Raw genomic sequence first — 17,368 nt, 5'->3', positions numbered from 1 at the left:
CTTTATTAAGCTCACTGAAGTCACTGACAAAAATGTTCTCTCTAAAATAATTAAAGTGATGACACTAAACTAAGACTTATGATGACATACTGAAGACACTGAGGTCTGAGGTAGAAGATGAGATGTGCCAACACACAAAATGAAGATCCTGGCAACTGAAGGAACCTCTGCCCCAAATCTTTCACATGGGCCTGTTATCGCGATACCAGGAGGGCGATTTGTGCAAAACCCATTTTTTTATATTACTCCGTCCTACAAATTTTATCCAAACGTCATGTAAATCGCTACACAGTATCACTATAGTCATGTGATCAACACGGATCTGTCCGATTTCCCATATCCCATCCTCATTGCCTAAGGTTGGCTTCCAAAGTTTGCAGGATTGGTCCGTTTTGAACAAAAAGCCTCAAAGTATACACACAGCTTGGGATTTCCGTGAAATTTCACACGCACATTCCCACTAGGCCGAGGAAGAAATGCCACCCTTCTCACATTGGCCTGTTTTGGAACAAAATGCCTCAAATCATGAATGCAGTGTCATTGCAAGAATAAATGGCACGGTTGGCACCCTTTTCACATTGGCCTATTATAGCGCCACCAGGAGGCCAGAATAACGTACCTGACCTGGCGGAGACCTGTGCTCCGAGGAGCACTTTTTCTAGTTTTATTTTATTTTCGTCTGGCAGCTGCATTTTGTTTAAAGATGTTGTGTTTTAAGGCAGCTTTATGATATCTGGCATCATACACAATGAGATACGGGTATGAGAGCAACCGATGATATACAACTTCATCAACCTTTCTGATGCTGCATGACGGACCTTGTCTCTGGTACTCTTACCTGTACCAGTAATAATAGCTGTCAGATGTTCTGGTCTTGTTCTGGCCTTCCCACACATGAAACAATCTTTCCATATGTTAACAATGTTGTAAGAACCCTACTCTGTCTTCTTGATGAGGTGGTGCAGGTATTGTTTGATCTACATGATACATGATAAGATATACTACCTTTATTTTTGACATTATGGATCTTGCTTCTTTACTTTGTTTAAATGTTTACCACAGATGATACAACAATTTGGATCCAACGTTTGTTCATCACACTACATTCTGTAAAAACCCTAACCCAAAAGTTAGAAAAAGGTTACTGTTAGGCTCTACAGTAACCATATTGTTGCCAGTGATAGTAATAAAGGCTCTGTTCCATTCTGGTGAAACAAAGTCAGGGTGCTGCTATTGCAAATGTAGGCCACTGGACAGGCTCTGTTACACTAAATGGAACTTTAAAGAAATAGTTCACCCGCAAAATGACAGTTTTGTGTGTAATTGAGTAATTTTTTGGGTGAACTACTCCTTTAAGCTAGGTCTCTCTCCAGCTAGCTAATTAGCTACTTAATTTAGCAAGGTCCTTCTCATCTTTTCACATTTCAAATATTTGCAATGATACCTGTCAGTTTATGAAGAAACCCATAGGCAATAAGATACAGATAGAGCAGTAGTACAGTAGTAAAACTTGACTGTAACCAAATATGTTACATGATATAAACTCTACAGAATTGACGTTATGAGGATAACTTTGAGCATCAAATGGTTGGAGCTTGGCTTTCCTCAGCCAGATTTGCTAAATAATTGTTAGTAGTTCTACTGTAGGCCTGCATTTTTCTCTGCATTGTTTAAGTTGCATATATTTTGGCGGCGCAATCGACCTCGGCGTCTGCAGCGGCCTCTCCTAGTTACTGTGCAGTGTCTTTGTCCACGTCTGTATGTACGTCCGTGTCATCGACAGTAAGGGAAGGGAAATATATGTATGATCGTCAGTTTCTCTTGGACATTTATAACAGTGGCCTTTGTGAGTACAAGGGCTCTTGTGACGACGAACACTGGCGAAATGTGCGGAGCGAGCTGGGACTGCTGCGTGGAGCCGACACAGAGAATCCCGGGGTCCTGCCCACAGTGGCTCCGACTAGGAGACACCGTAAGCGGTGTGAGAGGACGCGGAAGCGGGGCAAACGTGCGGGAGTGCGAGTTAGGCTAATCGCTAACCCACACAGATCGGCTATCCCCACAATATTGCTGGCAAATGTGCGTTCTCTTGAGCGCCAAATGGATTACATCAGGCTCTCGAGAGCTGCTGTGCCACCGTTTATACGGAGACCTGGCTCGATCAGGACATAACGGATGACGCAATTCAGCTGGAGGGGCTAACGCTACACAGGACGGACAGAGTGCTAGCCTCGGCTGGTAAGCTGAGGCGGTCTGGTGGTCTGGCTGTTTATGTAAACAACTTATGGTGTCCGGATGCCAGGGTGGTATCTACACACTGCTCACCACATATAGAGCTTATGACTGTTAAGTGCCGACCGTTCTACCTGCCACGGGAGCTGACGGCGGTCGTTATTGTCGCAGTCTATGTACCGCCAGAGGCTAATGTGAAGGAAGCTATGAGCCAACTTTACAATGACATCAACGAGCAGCAGACGGCACTTCCCGACGCCTTTTTCGTAGTAGCAGGGGATTTCAACCAGGCAAGTCTCAAGTCTGTGTTACCAAAATTTTACCAGCATGTTGACTGTGCAACTAGGGGTAAAAACACATTAGATCATGTGTATACAAACATCAGAAATGCCTACAAAGCAGCCCCCATCCCTAACATTGGCTCTTCTGATCACTCAGCTGTTATGCTCACGCCCATATATAGATCTAGGGTGAAACAAAGCAGAGCAGCACTTAAAGAGGTCAGAACGTGGCCACAGGAGGCAATTCCAGCACTGCAGGACTGTTTTGGAGATACACAGTGGGACATTTTTAAGGAGGCAGCAACATATGACAATGTCACCAACCTGGAGGAATACACAGAAATTCATTCATTGGCTACATAAATAAATGTATTGATGATGTGACTGTGGTTAAGACCATTAGGAAGAGAGCCAATCAGAAACCTTGGCTGACCGGAGAGGTCTGTGCACTGTTGAGAGCCCGAAATGTGGCGTTTAAATCTGGGGACACTGCTGCATTCAGTCTGGCGAGACAAAATCTCACTAAGGGTATCCGGGAAGCGAAGCGGCTGTATGGGCAAAAGCTCAATGGCTACTTCACGGACACCAAGGACTCCAGGCGTTTGTGGCAGGGCTTTAAGACACTTTCGGACTATAAGCCCCCTCCCCAGCAGGTTGGCCAAAAAGACCCCTCATTGCCGGACAGACTAAATGACTTTTATGCACGTTTTGAGGTTAATAACACCATTGAGGCACAGATGCCCCCACCACGCCCCAGTGAGCAGGTGCTGCAGCTTTCAGCAGCTGGAGTAAAAAGGGCCTTCGCCAGCGTCAACCCACGCAAGGCGGCGGGACCGGACAACATTCCTGGGCGTGTGGTGAAGGAGTGTGCAGAGGAGTTGAAGGATGTTTTCTCAGACATCTTTAATATCTCGCTCAGCCAGGCAGTTGTGCCCACTTGCCTCAAGAGCGCGACCATCGTTCCAGTGCCAAAAAAGTCAAATCCTGCCGGTTTAAATGACTTCCGACCTGTGGCCCTTACACCTGTAGTGATGAAGTGTTTTGAGCGGCTTGTCTTACAGCACATCAAGGGCAGCCTCCCTGCAAAACTCGATCCACTACAGTTTGCATATAGAGCCAATCGCTCCACAGACGACGCTGTCTCAACTATACTCCATCTCACGTTGTCGCATCTAGAGAAAGAGAACACCTACGCCAGGCTCCTCTTCATCGACTTCAGCTCAGCATTTAACACCATCATTCCACAACAGCTAGTGGAAAAGCTGCGGTCGCTGAATGTGGACTATGGCACCTGCACCTGGATCCTCAACTTCCTGTGTCAGAGGCAACAGAGAGTCAGGGTCGACAGCCAAACATCAAGGACAATCACAGTGAGCACAGGATCGCCCCAGGGCTGTGTCTTGAGCCCCCTGCTGTTCAGTCTGCTGACCTACGACTGCACTGCCAAATTTGGCAGTAATCACATCCTCAAGTTTGCCGATGATACAACCGTGGTGGGACTCATTAACAAGAACGATGAGTCTGCCTACCGGAAGGAGGTGGAACTATTAACATCTTGGTGCAGTTCACACAACCTCTCCCTGAATGTGGACAAAACAAAGGAGATGGTGGTCGACTTCAGGAGATCCAGGATCTGCCATCACCCACCGCTGACCATCGGTGGCGCCCCTGTGGCAAGGGTAAATAACATCAAGTTCCTGGGGGTTCATCTGGCAGACGACCTGACCTCCACTACTAACACCACGGCCATCATCAAGAAGGCCCAGCAGAGGCTATACCCCCTCTGGAGGCTTAAAAAGGCAGGCCTTCCTACTCCTCTCCTCACCACCTTCTACAGGGGCACCATTGAGTCCATCCTGACTTACAGCTTCACCTCCTGGTTCGGCAGCTGCAAGGCAGAAGAGAAACATCGGCTGAACCGGGTGGTGAAGACAGCTGGGAGGATCATTGGTGCCTCTGTTCCCTCCTTGGAGCTCTACACAGAGCGCTGTGTACGGAAAGCCACCAGCATTATAAGGGACCTCCATCACCCTTCCCATAGCCTGTTTGCCCTCCTACCCTCTGGGAAGAGATACAGGAGCATTAAAGCTCGAACAGGCAGGATGCTAAATAGCTTCTTTCCGAGTGCAGTAAGGACTGTCAATGAACTGCGCCCCCTGCCAATCCCCCCCCCCCCCCAGGCCTACTGACCTAAACTGACGCGGCTGTGCTGGACTGGACATGATGTGCAGATGTGATATTGCACTTTTGAAATGCATAGCAGCACTTTACTAAGACTGTGCTGGATTGCACCATGGCACTTTACCTACCATACCTACTGACGTGCTGTGTTGGTAGCTTTTTTTTTAGATGAATTGCACGTCAATACATATTGGGTTTTTTACATGTTTGTTTTATGCTGTTTTTATGGTTGTATGCTGTTTTTAGTCTGGGTCTTTTATGTTTTTAGATAGGCTTGATGTTTTATGTTACACTGCTAGTGACTGAGGGGGAACGATATTTCATTGTCTGTATGTATGTAAGTACATGGAGAGAGTGACAAATAAAGATTCATTCATTCATTCATTCATTCATTTTATAAACATTTTAACAATTTCACATTTTCTCAAGTTTGGGACATTTCATACATTTTAGGGACTTCTTCACTAAGTGAATGTGTTAATATTTTTCCACCCTTGATAAGTGAATTGAAAATAAAACTAATCGGTGTGATACTGTAGATTTCATTGGGACTGTTTCATATTCTCCCCATTTGGGACACCATTATACGTTTAGTGGCATAGCTCCATGAGTATTAAAGCTATTTTTACACAATTTCACATTTCTTTAGATTTACATTTCTATTGTAAGTATGTGTTCAAATGACTGTATCTCCTAGTTACATTCATATATTGACATTTGGTCTTTTCTAGAATGTAGAAGGAAGTCCTGGCTTCAAGTATGCCAAGTTTTACCTATCAGAGCTTCCATTGTGAATCTACATGAGTTTATATGCCTCAACCCCCAGACGGCCAGGCTTTATTTTTAGTTTGGGGTGTATAACTTTTCAATCAATTTCACCACTTTTGCAGTAAAATATTTTTATACAACAATCCATTTCATGTATGGGAGGCCTTAGAGATGAGGAAAAACTATGTTGTGTTTGGTCCTACCTCCGGGAGGGGTATCTCGAAAACTAAATTAGCCCTTTTTGGCTGTTTGTCACAGGCCTAATGGAGGGCATGGGCCAGAGCATACACAGCCTTGGCCTGAGGTCAGACACTTCCAACAGGGTGGTTTCTGCTGTTCCTAGATCCTCTTGTCCTCTTAGTACACACCCATCCACCAGCATCCAGCCACTCTGACGGAAGGGGTGCAAATATCCCTGAAGAAACCATGAAGACTTAACAATAAATATAATACCTTGTGAATATTTAAAAACCCTGTGTCAGTTTGAATCAGCAGCTTCAATACTAAATTAGACTCACAAAGGTATTTTCGTGTCTGTTGTCAGGGTCATTGTCAGGATGTATCTTAAACAAGAAGTCTTTGAGATCTGCTATATCTCCACGACGGATGGCCAGACTCAGGACTCTGAGGTGAGGCATAAAACGAGGAGTCTGGAGTAGGTGAGCTTTCATCCAGCCCACGTCTGATATCCACTGCAGACCTGTCACATTCTGCCTTACCACCTATTGATTGTGTTCTGTGTTTTAACAACTATATGTGTGTATATATACTGTATATCGTTGCTATCGGGCAGAAACCTTAAGCATAGTTTATTATTATAAAAAGCTGAATTGTTAAAGTAGCCGATCTACAAGCACTAGACAGATCGGTTATTTTCACAACTTGTGTGTGACACTGTATGGCAAAGTAGGCAATTAACCCTTGCATTGTGTTAGAACACTGCATCCACTTGTGGTGTTAGCGGGTCAAATTTTACCCGTGATTTAAATCAGCCCAAAATACTCAAAAAAATAATTATTTTCATTCTTTTTTTTCTCCCACCTCATAGCTGACTTGTAATGCATTCATATCCATGTAAACACTTTTTAAAATATTATGTTGGGTTAGGGCTAGGGTTTCATCTTTCAATACATCTTGTTTTTTATTATAAAAATGTAAAAATCCACTCATTAAATTTCCTATAATGAAGGCAATGGATAATGATGTTATCTAGCTATAATAGAATAATTAAAAATCATAATTAGAACACAATTCCAAAAAAATAAAATACAAAAAATACTTTTTTTAAAGGTAGGGTAAGTGATTTTCTTTGGTTAAAATAAGTGTTAAATAGCTCTATATTCTGATAGTACTCATTGCTATAGTGTGTTTGTTCAGTAAAAGGAGTCTCCTTGTCTCTCCAGCTCTTTATAAAACAGAATATGCATTTTCGTTTCAGTTTCAGTTTCATTTCCAATTTTATCCAATCAGGATAGAGAACTCAATCAGGATATAGATTAAACAAGGGAAATTGGAAGTGATGACACTAAGAAATGAGCAGGCAAAATTGGAACTGGAACACTATAAAAATGAAGCTTAGAAATGGGTACTTTCTCCTGATTGGCTGAGATTTTGACACCTACCGGAAAATGTATTTTCTGTTTATTAAAGTGCTGGAGAGACGGGGAGACTCCTGTTACTGGACAAACACTAGCAATGATTACTATCAGAATATAGTGCTTTAACCTTTTAACAAAATACTTTTTGTTTTAACCAAAAAATATCACTTACCCTACCTTTAACTTTAAGAATTTTAAAAATTATTCAAAATAGTGACACTAGTGGTGTTAGGGTCCAAAATGACCCGTATGTATGGCTTAGAAGGTAAAAAGTCATTTATTTTTCATAAACTCAAACTTTATTTTACTCCTGATAGCAAATGCTAATTGGGGACAAGTCTCTCTCACTCTCAAACATGTAAACATTGAATATTGACAATTTGGGGGTGAATTGAGCCACACTTCTTTGCCGGGTCGTTTCGGACCCTAACACCACAAGTGTCACTTTTTTTTTGAGACCATCTAAATTAATTAAAATGATGATAAATAATTTTGTTGCGTTAAAATGGCTATTTCTGAGGATATCATGAAGCCTCGTTCCAATAAAGAAATGTAAAGGGTACATTTAAACTTGAAAACGGGTCAAAAAAGACCCTAACACAATGGAAGGGTTAATACAAAAAAAGCATTATAATATATATATATATATATATATATATATATATATATATATATATATATATATATATATATATATATATATACATATACACACACATAAAAATACAAAGAAATTACCTTCAAAAGAAGGGACCGCACACTCCTCAGATGCAGATGACTTGCTTTATTGCACAATGCATTTTGCTTATGCTTGAAGCATAAGGAAAACGCACTTGCAATGCAATATGGTATTATATTGCAATGCAATATAACACTATCAAAAGAATAAAACAATTTTGTGAATGGTGTAATTATTTGGTTGCTTATTGTGCAGAGAGTACTGAGATTAAAGTGAACTAACAGGAAGTGTCAAAGAAAATACAAAATGGCTGAACTCTCAAATTGATGAACCTACAAAAGAATGATGAAATTGCATTTCACTTAATAGAAAATGCTTGACATTAAATTAATATGTATTTTTATGTCTTCACTTCTCATTCCAGATTCCTTATAATTACGCATCATACCCAACCTCCTCCAGCAGACGGACCACTTTGATCCCGTACATGAACTCAATGACAACGCGAGCCGTGGATTCCTTCATCACAGCGACGATCCTCTGGAGTTCGGTCGGGTCACCGTCCCAGGGCACCACCTCCACGTAGGCCACACAGCCCAGACCAGACCGGGCCAGGGCATCACCTCCACGTAGGCCACACAGTCCAGACCGGAGCGGGCCAGGGCACCACCTCCACGTAGGCCACACAGCCCAGACCGGACCGGGCCAGGGCATCACCTCCACGTAGGCCACACAGCCCAGACCGGAGCGGGCCAGGGCATCACCTCCACGTAGGCCACACAGCCCAGACCAGACCGGGCCAGGGCATCACCTCCACGTAGGCCACACAGTCCAGACCGGAGCGGGCCAGGGCACCACCTCCACGTAGGCCACACAGCCCAGACCGGACCGGGCCAGGTCAGCCTGGAGGATCCGGGCGGCATCGTGGCCGTAGTCATCGTTCACTAAACAGCACTCCCACTCAGCTCCATCCCAACCGCCTCATGATCTGGAGCATAGCTTGTATCTGATAATAATAATGATAATAATAATAATAATGATACTTACAATTTACATAGCGCTTTTCTAAATACTCAAAGTCGCTTTGCAAAACAGAAACAAAATGAAAACAACTTTATAGGGGAAAAGAATGGTTCTCCTATACAGATTTCATTATGGGAAAAGGCTAATCATTCTGCTTTGACACTGTCAAGATACTCCTTCAGCTCCAGCAGTAATACATACAAGCGGTATTCAAACTGTCATGAACCGTTATAGTGATATTTCTTGGTTAAAACAACACGTTTTGTGTTAAAAGGTTAAAGCACTATAGTTTCATTTTAATCATTGCTATAGATTGTTTGTTCAGTTCAGTAACAGGAGTCTCCATGTCTCTTTAATAAAGAGAACATTTATTTTCAATCGGGTGGAAAAGTGTCAACCAATCAGGATTGATCTGTTTCAATGTTGTAGTGATCCAGTTCTAATTGTGTCTGCTCATTCCTTTGTGTTATCACTTCCAATTTCACTTGTTTATTCTATATCCTGTGTGAGTTCTCTCCCCTGATTGGATAAAAATGGTATCCCGAGCTGAAAATGTATTTCATTTGTATTAAAGAGCTCGAGAGACGGGGAGACCCCTGTTACTGAACAAACACTCTATAGCAATGATTACTATCACAATATCACTAAAGATGTTTTAGAAAATAGCCAATCAATCGATCGGCTTTTTCAAATAGTAGATATACAGTATATTGCCTTTGTATTATTGTGGCCTGGTGAAATATTGTAATATGTGATCCCGTCACAGATTGAGAGTGTAGTGGGCACAGTGATCTGATGACTGATAACTTTGATGACACATGTGTGTGTGAGAGGCATTAGACTTTAAGTTTATGAATACTTTATTAACAGCAGTCTTGTGTTAGATACTATTACATGTGAGGCCATTTTGTCCATCGTTGTTCGGTAGGAGACCTGAGACTTGATGCCTTTTGGCCTGATGGCTAATAACTGACAACATTATTTCTGAACTGAACAACTGAAGGCTTTCAGTCCGAGGCCTTTTACTGTGAGATATGAGAACTCACATTTCTTTTTGGAGAAAGTTTTATTGATTATCAACAGAAAAAGGGATAAACATTTTGTCATTGTTAAAATAAAACCCAGATATAAACGAAAGTTGAATGAAATAGATTTCCACCATATTGGTCATGTTGTAACATAGATAGCATGTTATGTAGACAGATGCCAGGTCATGGTTGAAGTCCTATAGTTTGTATAGTTTCAATGTACAGGCTGATGATAGGTTCTTGGTTTATGTACTGTATGTATTAGTTATTATTAGATTATTGGTTTACTTATGTATTACTGTATTATTAGATTACTATTCCTATGCATTTGATGTATTATCTTGTGTTGTCCTTGCTTACTGTAAATCACTCTGGATTAAGAATGTCTACTAAATGCCTAAATTGTAAATTGTTTAAAGACATATTATAGATTAGTGCAGTATATAGTATAATTGTCACATCAACATAATAGTCAAGCAGTATTTAAGGAGAGAGGGCTAGTGCTCGTTTTAACTTTCAACTGAATTATGACTGGATATGTATGAAGTCTTATGACTTTTTATATTTTATCACTTGAAAAAAAGGTACAAGTGCTGACAGTGAGGCCTTGATGATCATGAGGCATGTAATGCCTGAGTGAGCCACCAGGTGAGTGAATACCCACACTGAGTAGTCATCCACAGTCTGAGTTGGTGAGCCGTGGTGGACAGAATAGTCATCACCTGTTTAAAGATTACAGGATGTTGAGTTAAACAAAACGAACACTCCTCCATCCCGACACAACCAGATTTCTCCCTCTGAAATCATTTCCCAGTCTGCTGATACATCTATGAGGTACATGCTGGTAATCATGTAGATTTCCTGCGCCACAGATTTACACTTTTACCAGTAAATCTATACACTTTCCAATTCACCTAATTTACAACAACATACTGCACAATCAAAATATTCACTCATTGTACACTCAAGTCTGTGCATTACTTATTTTGACCTGTCAAATTACTAAGCTACAACAAGTGTAAGTGATTTAAAGTTCCCCTTATTACATACAGTGTTACAGTATCACATTTTGTCAAAACTTTGCATCTTGTTGATCTCTTGTTAAAGGCTCTCAAGCCTCTCCTGAAAAAGTGATATTCTTTTTCCCTTCAAGGCAAGGCAAGGCAAGGCATTTGTAGAGCACCGAAGTCTGACGTCACTGCCACTAGAGGGCGCTGTTTCACAAGTTTGTGGCTTTATTTTTTGTGTTGAATTCCCCATTTGGGAATCTTAGATCACGTCCTATAAGAACTGTTCCAAACATAAACACACCACCCTGGCGTTTTTATCAGGGGGTTGGCTCTGCATCGTTTATGATATTCATTCATATTAGATACAGCCTGTTTCTGCCGAAAATGGCCTTAAAAGTCTTAAGAACTACTACTTCCGGGTCTGAAATCACTGTCCCCACAGCAGCCGCGTTCATGGGAAATGTAGTCTTTGGGTTGTTTGACTCGTTTCTAGTGTTTATATTGTGTTACTCTTTGGGTAAATGTGTACATTTACACCTTCAGTCGATGCTTCATATACATATGAGTAAAAACGCCAGGGTGGTGTGTTTATTTTTGGAACACAGTTCTTATATGAAGCGATCTAAGATTTCCCAATGAGGATATCAATACAAAAAGTAAAGTCATGAACCTGCGGAAAGCGCCCTCTACTGGCAGTGACGTCAGGACTTCGGTGCTCTAGCATATTGCAACAATACAATTAAATATGCTTTATAAAAAACAATAAGCAAAAGAAACACATAATAAAATGACTTTTGAATTCAGTAAGATTCATATAATTGTATGATTGGTGTGCCCCTGTTGCAAGTATTATCCTGTGTTTATGTATTACATTTAGTTGAAAGCTTTGTATTTTACTGCTGTCTTGGCCCAGGTCTCTCTTGGAAAAGATGTTTTCATTTCAATGAGACCACCTGATTAACTAAATATAAAAAAGTGATAATGTGGTGACAGACTCTTACCATGCACCTAATAATATAGTTGAAAATATGAATTTTAAGGTTATTAAAGCTCCTCTGAATAAACTAACAATTAATGTACTTTTCATCATATAGCGTTTACTGTTGTTCATGTTGTTACAATCATGAACAAGCTTTATTTGTGCATTTGCAAGTGTTGATTATTATCAGATCAATCTATCTACGTTTGTTTTTCCTCTCTGACAGCCAGCATTGCCTTCATCAGAATATTGTGGGCATCAGTTGCTATCTCCTCAAGATATTTGTTCAACAAATAGCGTGTGGTGGCAAAGGACATCCCCGCTGCTATAACGGAACCTATGATGGGGATCATCAGCCTGACTAGAGACTCAGCAGATTCTTCCACAAGTGCAAAAGTTGAGAAAGTAATAAGTTGTGCTGCAACCCCTGTGGCATTAAACTTCATGTCTGGTGTGTATTTCATTTGAGCCTTCAGCTCCTTCACTGACACGTTTGATATCTCTGCAAGTTTCTGCAGGCTCTCATCATCAAGGCCGAAAGCCTTACGATACTTATTTATCTCCGTCAGCAAAATGCCCGCATCCACAGTGAATGAGAGGCATGGGATTGGTACTGCAGCCGCAGCACTGGACAGCAAAGCCACCTTCCAGATGTTTTTCTCCAGGGCTGTTTTCTTCTTCTGGTTGACCTCCATGGTAATGTTGGGCAGGGCTAGGAGCAGCACATGTCTCTTCTGCTCAGGGAGCTCCTTTTCTATGGCGTCATGAAGCAGGTTGAAGTCGAAGAGACCAAGCTTAAGGCAGGAGATCAGAAAGACACCAGAACCTGCTGCATTGATTTCTTCAAGCCCTAGAAAATAAAATGAAACCAAATATTTTTTAAATTAACTGTTGATGTATTATTTCTCAACGCATTTATAAGACTTCTATTGCATCTTAGGGCCTCTTTATATTAGGGCTTAGCTATATGGACAAAAGTTCATATCTCGATATACGATTAGATGGGTTCACATTTGTTATTTGATATTTTATGTGTAGCAGCAGGGAAAACGAAGCAATAAAAAAACAAAAAGAGCATTAAGTCAGTATCATTCTTATTTTAAATTTCAATTGGGTTCACACTTGTTATTTGATATTTTGGGTGTAGCGACAGTGAAAATTAGGTTCTTCAAAAAGAGCATATTACATAATACTATTTTCAATTTCACAGACCATAAGTGAAACGCTTAGTTTCCTATGACTTGCCAACCGGAAGACAAAACACGCTTACTTTTTATTTGACTTGATGCAGTGCCTTCAGCACTGACTTGACAAACATGCTAAGCAAAGTCACGGCAAATCACTGATCGTTCAATAAACGTCAGTCCGATGATTCAAAATGGTTGTACTCTAATTTACAGTATGCTAATAAGACATAACAAGGTGTACTTTGCATCTATTTAGACAATAACTAGAAATATGTTCTTTATTAGACAGTAAACACTTATTTCAATTCTAATAGGACTTAACCACCCTTGTATTATTGTTTTAATTGTTAAAATAGTACAGTATTCATTAGTCCTGTTTTTGTTTGCACTGTTCTGTCTTTGTTTTGGAGTGGACCAAGATGGTGATTTGATCCATGTTGGCGTTTTTATTATTGTTGTATTTTATTGATGCCAATAACATTTCTCTATTCTATTCTATTCTATTTTATTCTATTCTTATACCCTAATTATCCAATATTGAAATTGGCTTAAGGAAGGATAAACAAACCACGGCCACGTCACTATGACAACATACCTCCTCGTCACGCTCATGTCACCATATCTGACTCATCTAAATATGGAGTGTGTTGTCCACACACTCCATATATGGGCACAAAAGGGGGTATATATGGGCACAAAAGGGGGGTATAGTACCCTACCCATATATGGACATATACTGCTGACATCAGGGAACTCCAAATATGGACAAGGACTGACTGATACAGAGATCTCCATATATGGGCATATATATCAGTCAGATTGGCGGTGCAATGTAGGTGTCGACCTCAAGTGCACAATAATTCCTTCATTGCAGTCTTATTAAAAACCGTCTAAGATGTAATTAGAAATAATATGTTTATTATTAGACAGAAACAAACACGGTTATACCCTAATTATGAACAATAATTCCTACATTATAGTCTAATAAAGACATGCCAAGGCGTAATTAGAAATAACATGTCCGTTATTATGCATTTCTTTAACATTATTACATACATACTTGCAGGGAAATTAGCCTAAATTGGCAAACAGAAACATAACTCAACAGTATAGTTAAATCTGGAAGAGCAAGTCAAAGTAGGGCAAAATAATACAAATTAATCTACAGTAAATGAAAATTTAAATACCAAAATAAATGATAATAATGCCACATTGAAAAATTAGGATTTCAACTTACTCCTATTAAGTGATAGCTTACTATCACTAATTTATGACACATTGGCTAAAACAAAGGGATCCTTGAGGAGTTACAGGACTGTAACTCTGAGAGTGTACAAAATACAAATCGAACCAAATGGACCCTTTCCATTTGTACACTCTCAGAGTTAGGATTTCATAGTATAGATTGGTAGCAAATGGTCTGTGGCCTAATGCTTATCAAACTGGGGGTCCTTGATATTAAAACGTTTGAGAACCACTGGTCCATACCATTGCTTTTTGCTATATTAATATCCTGCATTTCTACATTTAGATAATAGTAAATCCTAGTTCCACAGTTTTGAGATTGCTGCAATTTTTTATTTTATTTTTTGTTCTTCGTGTTTTTTTATTTTACATTTTTTATTAATTATCTTGCTTCAGCTACCTCAGTCCCCTGCTCTGTCTGTCTGTCTGACTGTGTGTGTGTGTGTCTGTCTGCCTACCTGCCTGTCTGCCTGTCTCCCTGACTGCCTTAGCCTGCTCTAACCAACACCATCTGGGGCAGTGGCTCAGGGGTAGAGCGGCCGGATGGCAACCGTAAGGTTCCCAGTTCGATCCCGGGCTCCCCCAGAGTTAGTGTTGAAGAAGTCCTTGAGCAAGACGCTGAACCCCTGATTGCTCCCGATGAGCAGGATTATGCCTTGCATGGTTTCCTCCACCACCGGTGTCTGAATGTGTGTGTGAATGTAATGCACAATCTATGTAAAGCGCTATATAAATGTACCATTTATCTACTCCCATCCGCCCCCCCCCCCCCCTTCCCTTGTGTCTGCCAGTTTTACAAATTGTGACAGTGAAATCCTTCTATCAATTACACAAATGTCTGTGCATGTGTGTTGTCCTTTGTGCATCTTGAGAACCATCCTGATCAACTTCAAGGCACGCATATCAGAGGATAATAGGCTATAAAAGCCCGTAATTTGAGATTGTATGAGATCTTAGTTTTCTTTATAAACATTTTCAACATATGTTCTTTGTTTTGATAACTTTAACCTCTTGAATCCTGGTGTGTCCCTATTGGGCATGACATGTTATAAGAGACAAACAGTCACAATGCAGATGTACAACTCATCGCAACGTGATGTGATCTTTTGGATTTGCTGTTTTTGGCAAAGATATTTGGTAGAGGTAAAAGCCAAGGATATAGTAGGCTATATACTGTAGTATTTAAGTGGTTAAAGCTCATTCAGGAGAATTGTGAAAAATATATAATAATAATAATAATAATAATAATAATAATAATAATAATAATAATAATAATACGGGTAATAATAATAATAATAATAATAATAATAAAACAGATAATAATAATAAGGGTAATAATAATAATAATAATAATAATAATAATCATAATAATCATAATAATCATAATAATATGATCAGAACAATGTTCCTTAATTTTACTCCTGTCAGTTTAGTTGTAATCTGTGGAGATTATATATATATTTAAATGGAACAAAGAAAACTATTATGAATATATTAACCCTGGCATATCTATTTTGGGCACACAAGTTCAATTGCTTTCCATTGTGAGCTTTTACATCAGCTATTTTTAAATAGCCAAAGTATAAATTAGGGCTAAAGTGGCACCTTAAAAATAGATTAATAAATACATTTTCTATACTTCTAAAAGTGAGTTTTTATTTTGGTAAATATACATATAATGCCCAACAAGTTGTGATCATATAATTATTTGATCACTCTATGCTCTTGTAATCATTCTCGCATAAATAGTGTTCATCTACACCTGCAAAGTGGAAGAGCACTATATTTTGAATTGCTATTTGAAATATTAAGAGCATTTAAAACGCTAAGTGTACTTGTGCTAGTGTAATTGAAGGGAAATTGACAAGAGTAAAACAGTCAAACCTTTGATGCAGTCTTTTCGGATGGTTTCCAGAGTCTTTTCCTCGTTGAATGTGTTTGGCTTGCTTTCTCTCTCAGCCGCAATGTTGGCATCAATCTTATTGCGTAAAAAGTAGAAGTTCTTTTTCATTTTCTGAATCTTGCTGATCAGCTGACCATGACATTCTCTGAAGCGATCTGCTGCGACAATGATGAAAAAATCATAGCGTTCAAATTGAACAGCCTTAAGGTATTGGTCTGCTTTGAATGTAGGAGTACCAATACCAGGGAGATCCCACAATTTCACATTTGGGTATTTAGGGTGGGAATATTCTTTCGGCTCTAAGGTGGTCTCCACAGAGCCAGTTGGGGCAGAGTTGGGCTCTTCATGCCCCAAACCTCGGAAGGCATTGATGAATGTTGACTTTCCAGAGCCTGACTCCCCTGTGACAGCGATGTTCAGCGGCTCATTGTCTAGCTTTGTTAAGTCATCCTGAATCTTGGCCACTGCTGAGGTCATGGACTGATTCTCCAGGGTGTCTTGAATGTCTTTTAATTCATCCGCATCCATTTTGCTAAAGTCTTTTTCAGCCATCTTGACAATAATAATAATTTTTAAAAAAAAAGAAAAGGAAGAAGAAACTATTGAAAAATAAAGAAAGAAAAGGAATAGATGGAAGGCAAATAATTCCTTCTGGCCCTTGTGGAGGTGCAGGAGTAACCCGACTGAAGTCAGAAGTCAGTCAATGTTATTATTTCAAGTCAAGATGTGCTAGAAAACCACTCTGAGGCTTGCTTTAGGTTTTTGGAGTGACACTAGTCTCACTTCTCCTTACATACTGGAGGGGCAGTCCTTCATGGTTCCACCCCCTACAGCCTTAAGCATCTCGGGCTGTTTCTACAGGTTTCCACAAACAATACAGTGGAAAAAGCACATAGTGATCACGTCTGTCCGGTTAAAATTGATCACTAGGTGGTACGTGATATTGTATTATTGCATATTATAAAATGATGCAAAAGCTTCACTACTTATTATTTACTGTGTAGGTCAGGGTGCCTTCAGGTAACGTTAGTGTTTATAATTGTCATATTTCTCATGCACAATTTCTCAATGTGACAGTAAAGAACAAAATCGTAATCAAGTTATTGAAAAATGACATTGACATTGATATTTCAATGACAAAATTATCCTTAATGGTCAAAACAATATCAGAAATGAATTACATGTCAATTAGTTGAATTAGACTTATTACACAGGTCTGTTTTTACTCAATCACTCAAAATGGTCACAACAATA

General features: G+C 39.9%; 1 protein-coding gene across 2 annotated transcripts; it reads right to left on the bottom strand.

Moving 5' to 3' along the window:
- Positions 1-9,786: 9,786 nt before the first annotated feature.
- LOC308094200 (interferon-gamma-inducible GTPase 10-like) lies at positions 9,787-16,861 on the bottom strand. 2 transcript variants are annotated; one of them, XM_080440700.1, is made up of 2 exons: positions 16,096-16,861; positions 9,787-12,629 (listed from the first exon to the last, which is right to left on the bottom strand). In XM_080440700.1, exons 1-2 carry the CDS (start codon positions 16,664-16,666, stop codon positions 11,980-11,982), a joined length of 1,221 nt encoding a protein of 406 aa, XP_080296826.1. In that variant the 5' UTR covers positions 16,667-16,861; the 3' UTR covers positions 9,787-11,979. The 2 variants fall into 2 exon arrangements, with proteins under 2 accessions (XP_080296826.1, XP_080296827.1); XM_080440701.1 differs by having other exon boundaries at positions 9,787-12,533.
- Between the last annotated feature and the right edge of the window lie 507 nt (positions 16,862-17,368).

Source organism: Gymnoscopelus braueri (genome assembly GCF_963280865.1).
Source record: "Gymnoscopelus braueri genome assembly, chromosome: 10".
NCBI lineage: Eukaryota > Metazoa > Chordata > Actinopteri > Myctophiformes > Myctophidae > Gymnoscopelus > Gymnoscopelus braueri.
The sequence above is the reverse complement of the archived record's forward strand: the minus strand, read 5'-3'. Positions and strand labels throughout refer to the sequence as shown.

Coding starts and splice junctions, on each gene's coding strand:
- LOC308094200 (XM_080440700.1), bottom strand. CDS start 16,666: ATGGCTGAAAAAGACTTTAGCAAAATGGATGCGGATGAATTAAAAGAC. Junction 12,630..16,095: donor CCGAAAAGACTGCATCAAAG/GTTTGACTGTTT, acceptor TTTATTTTCTAG/GGCTTGAAGAAATCAATGCA.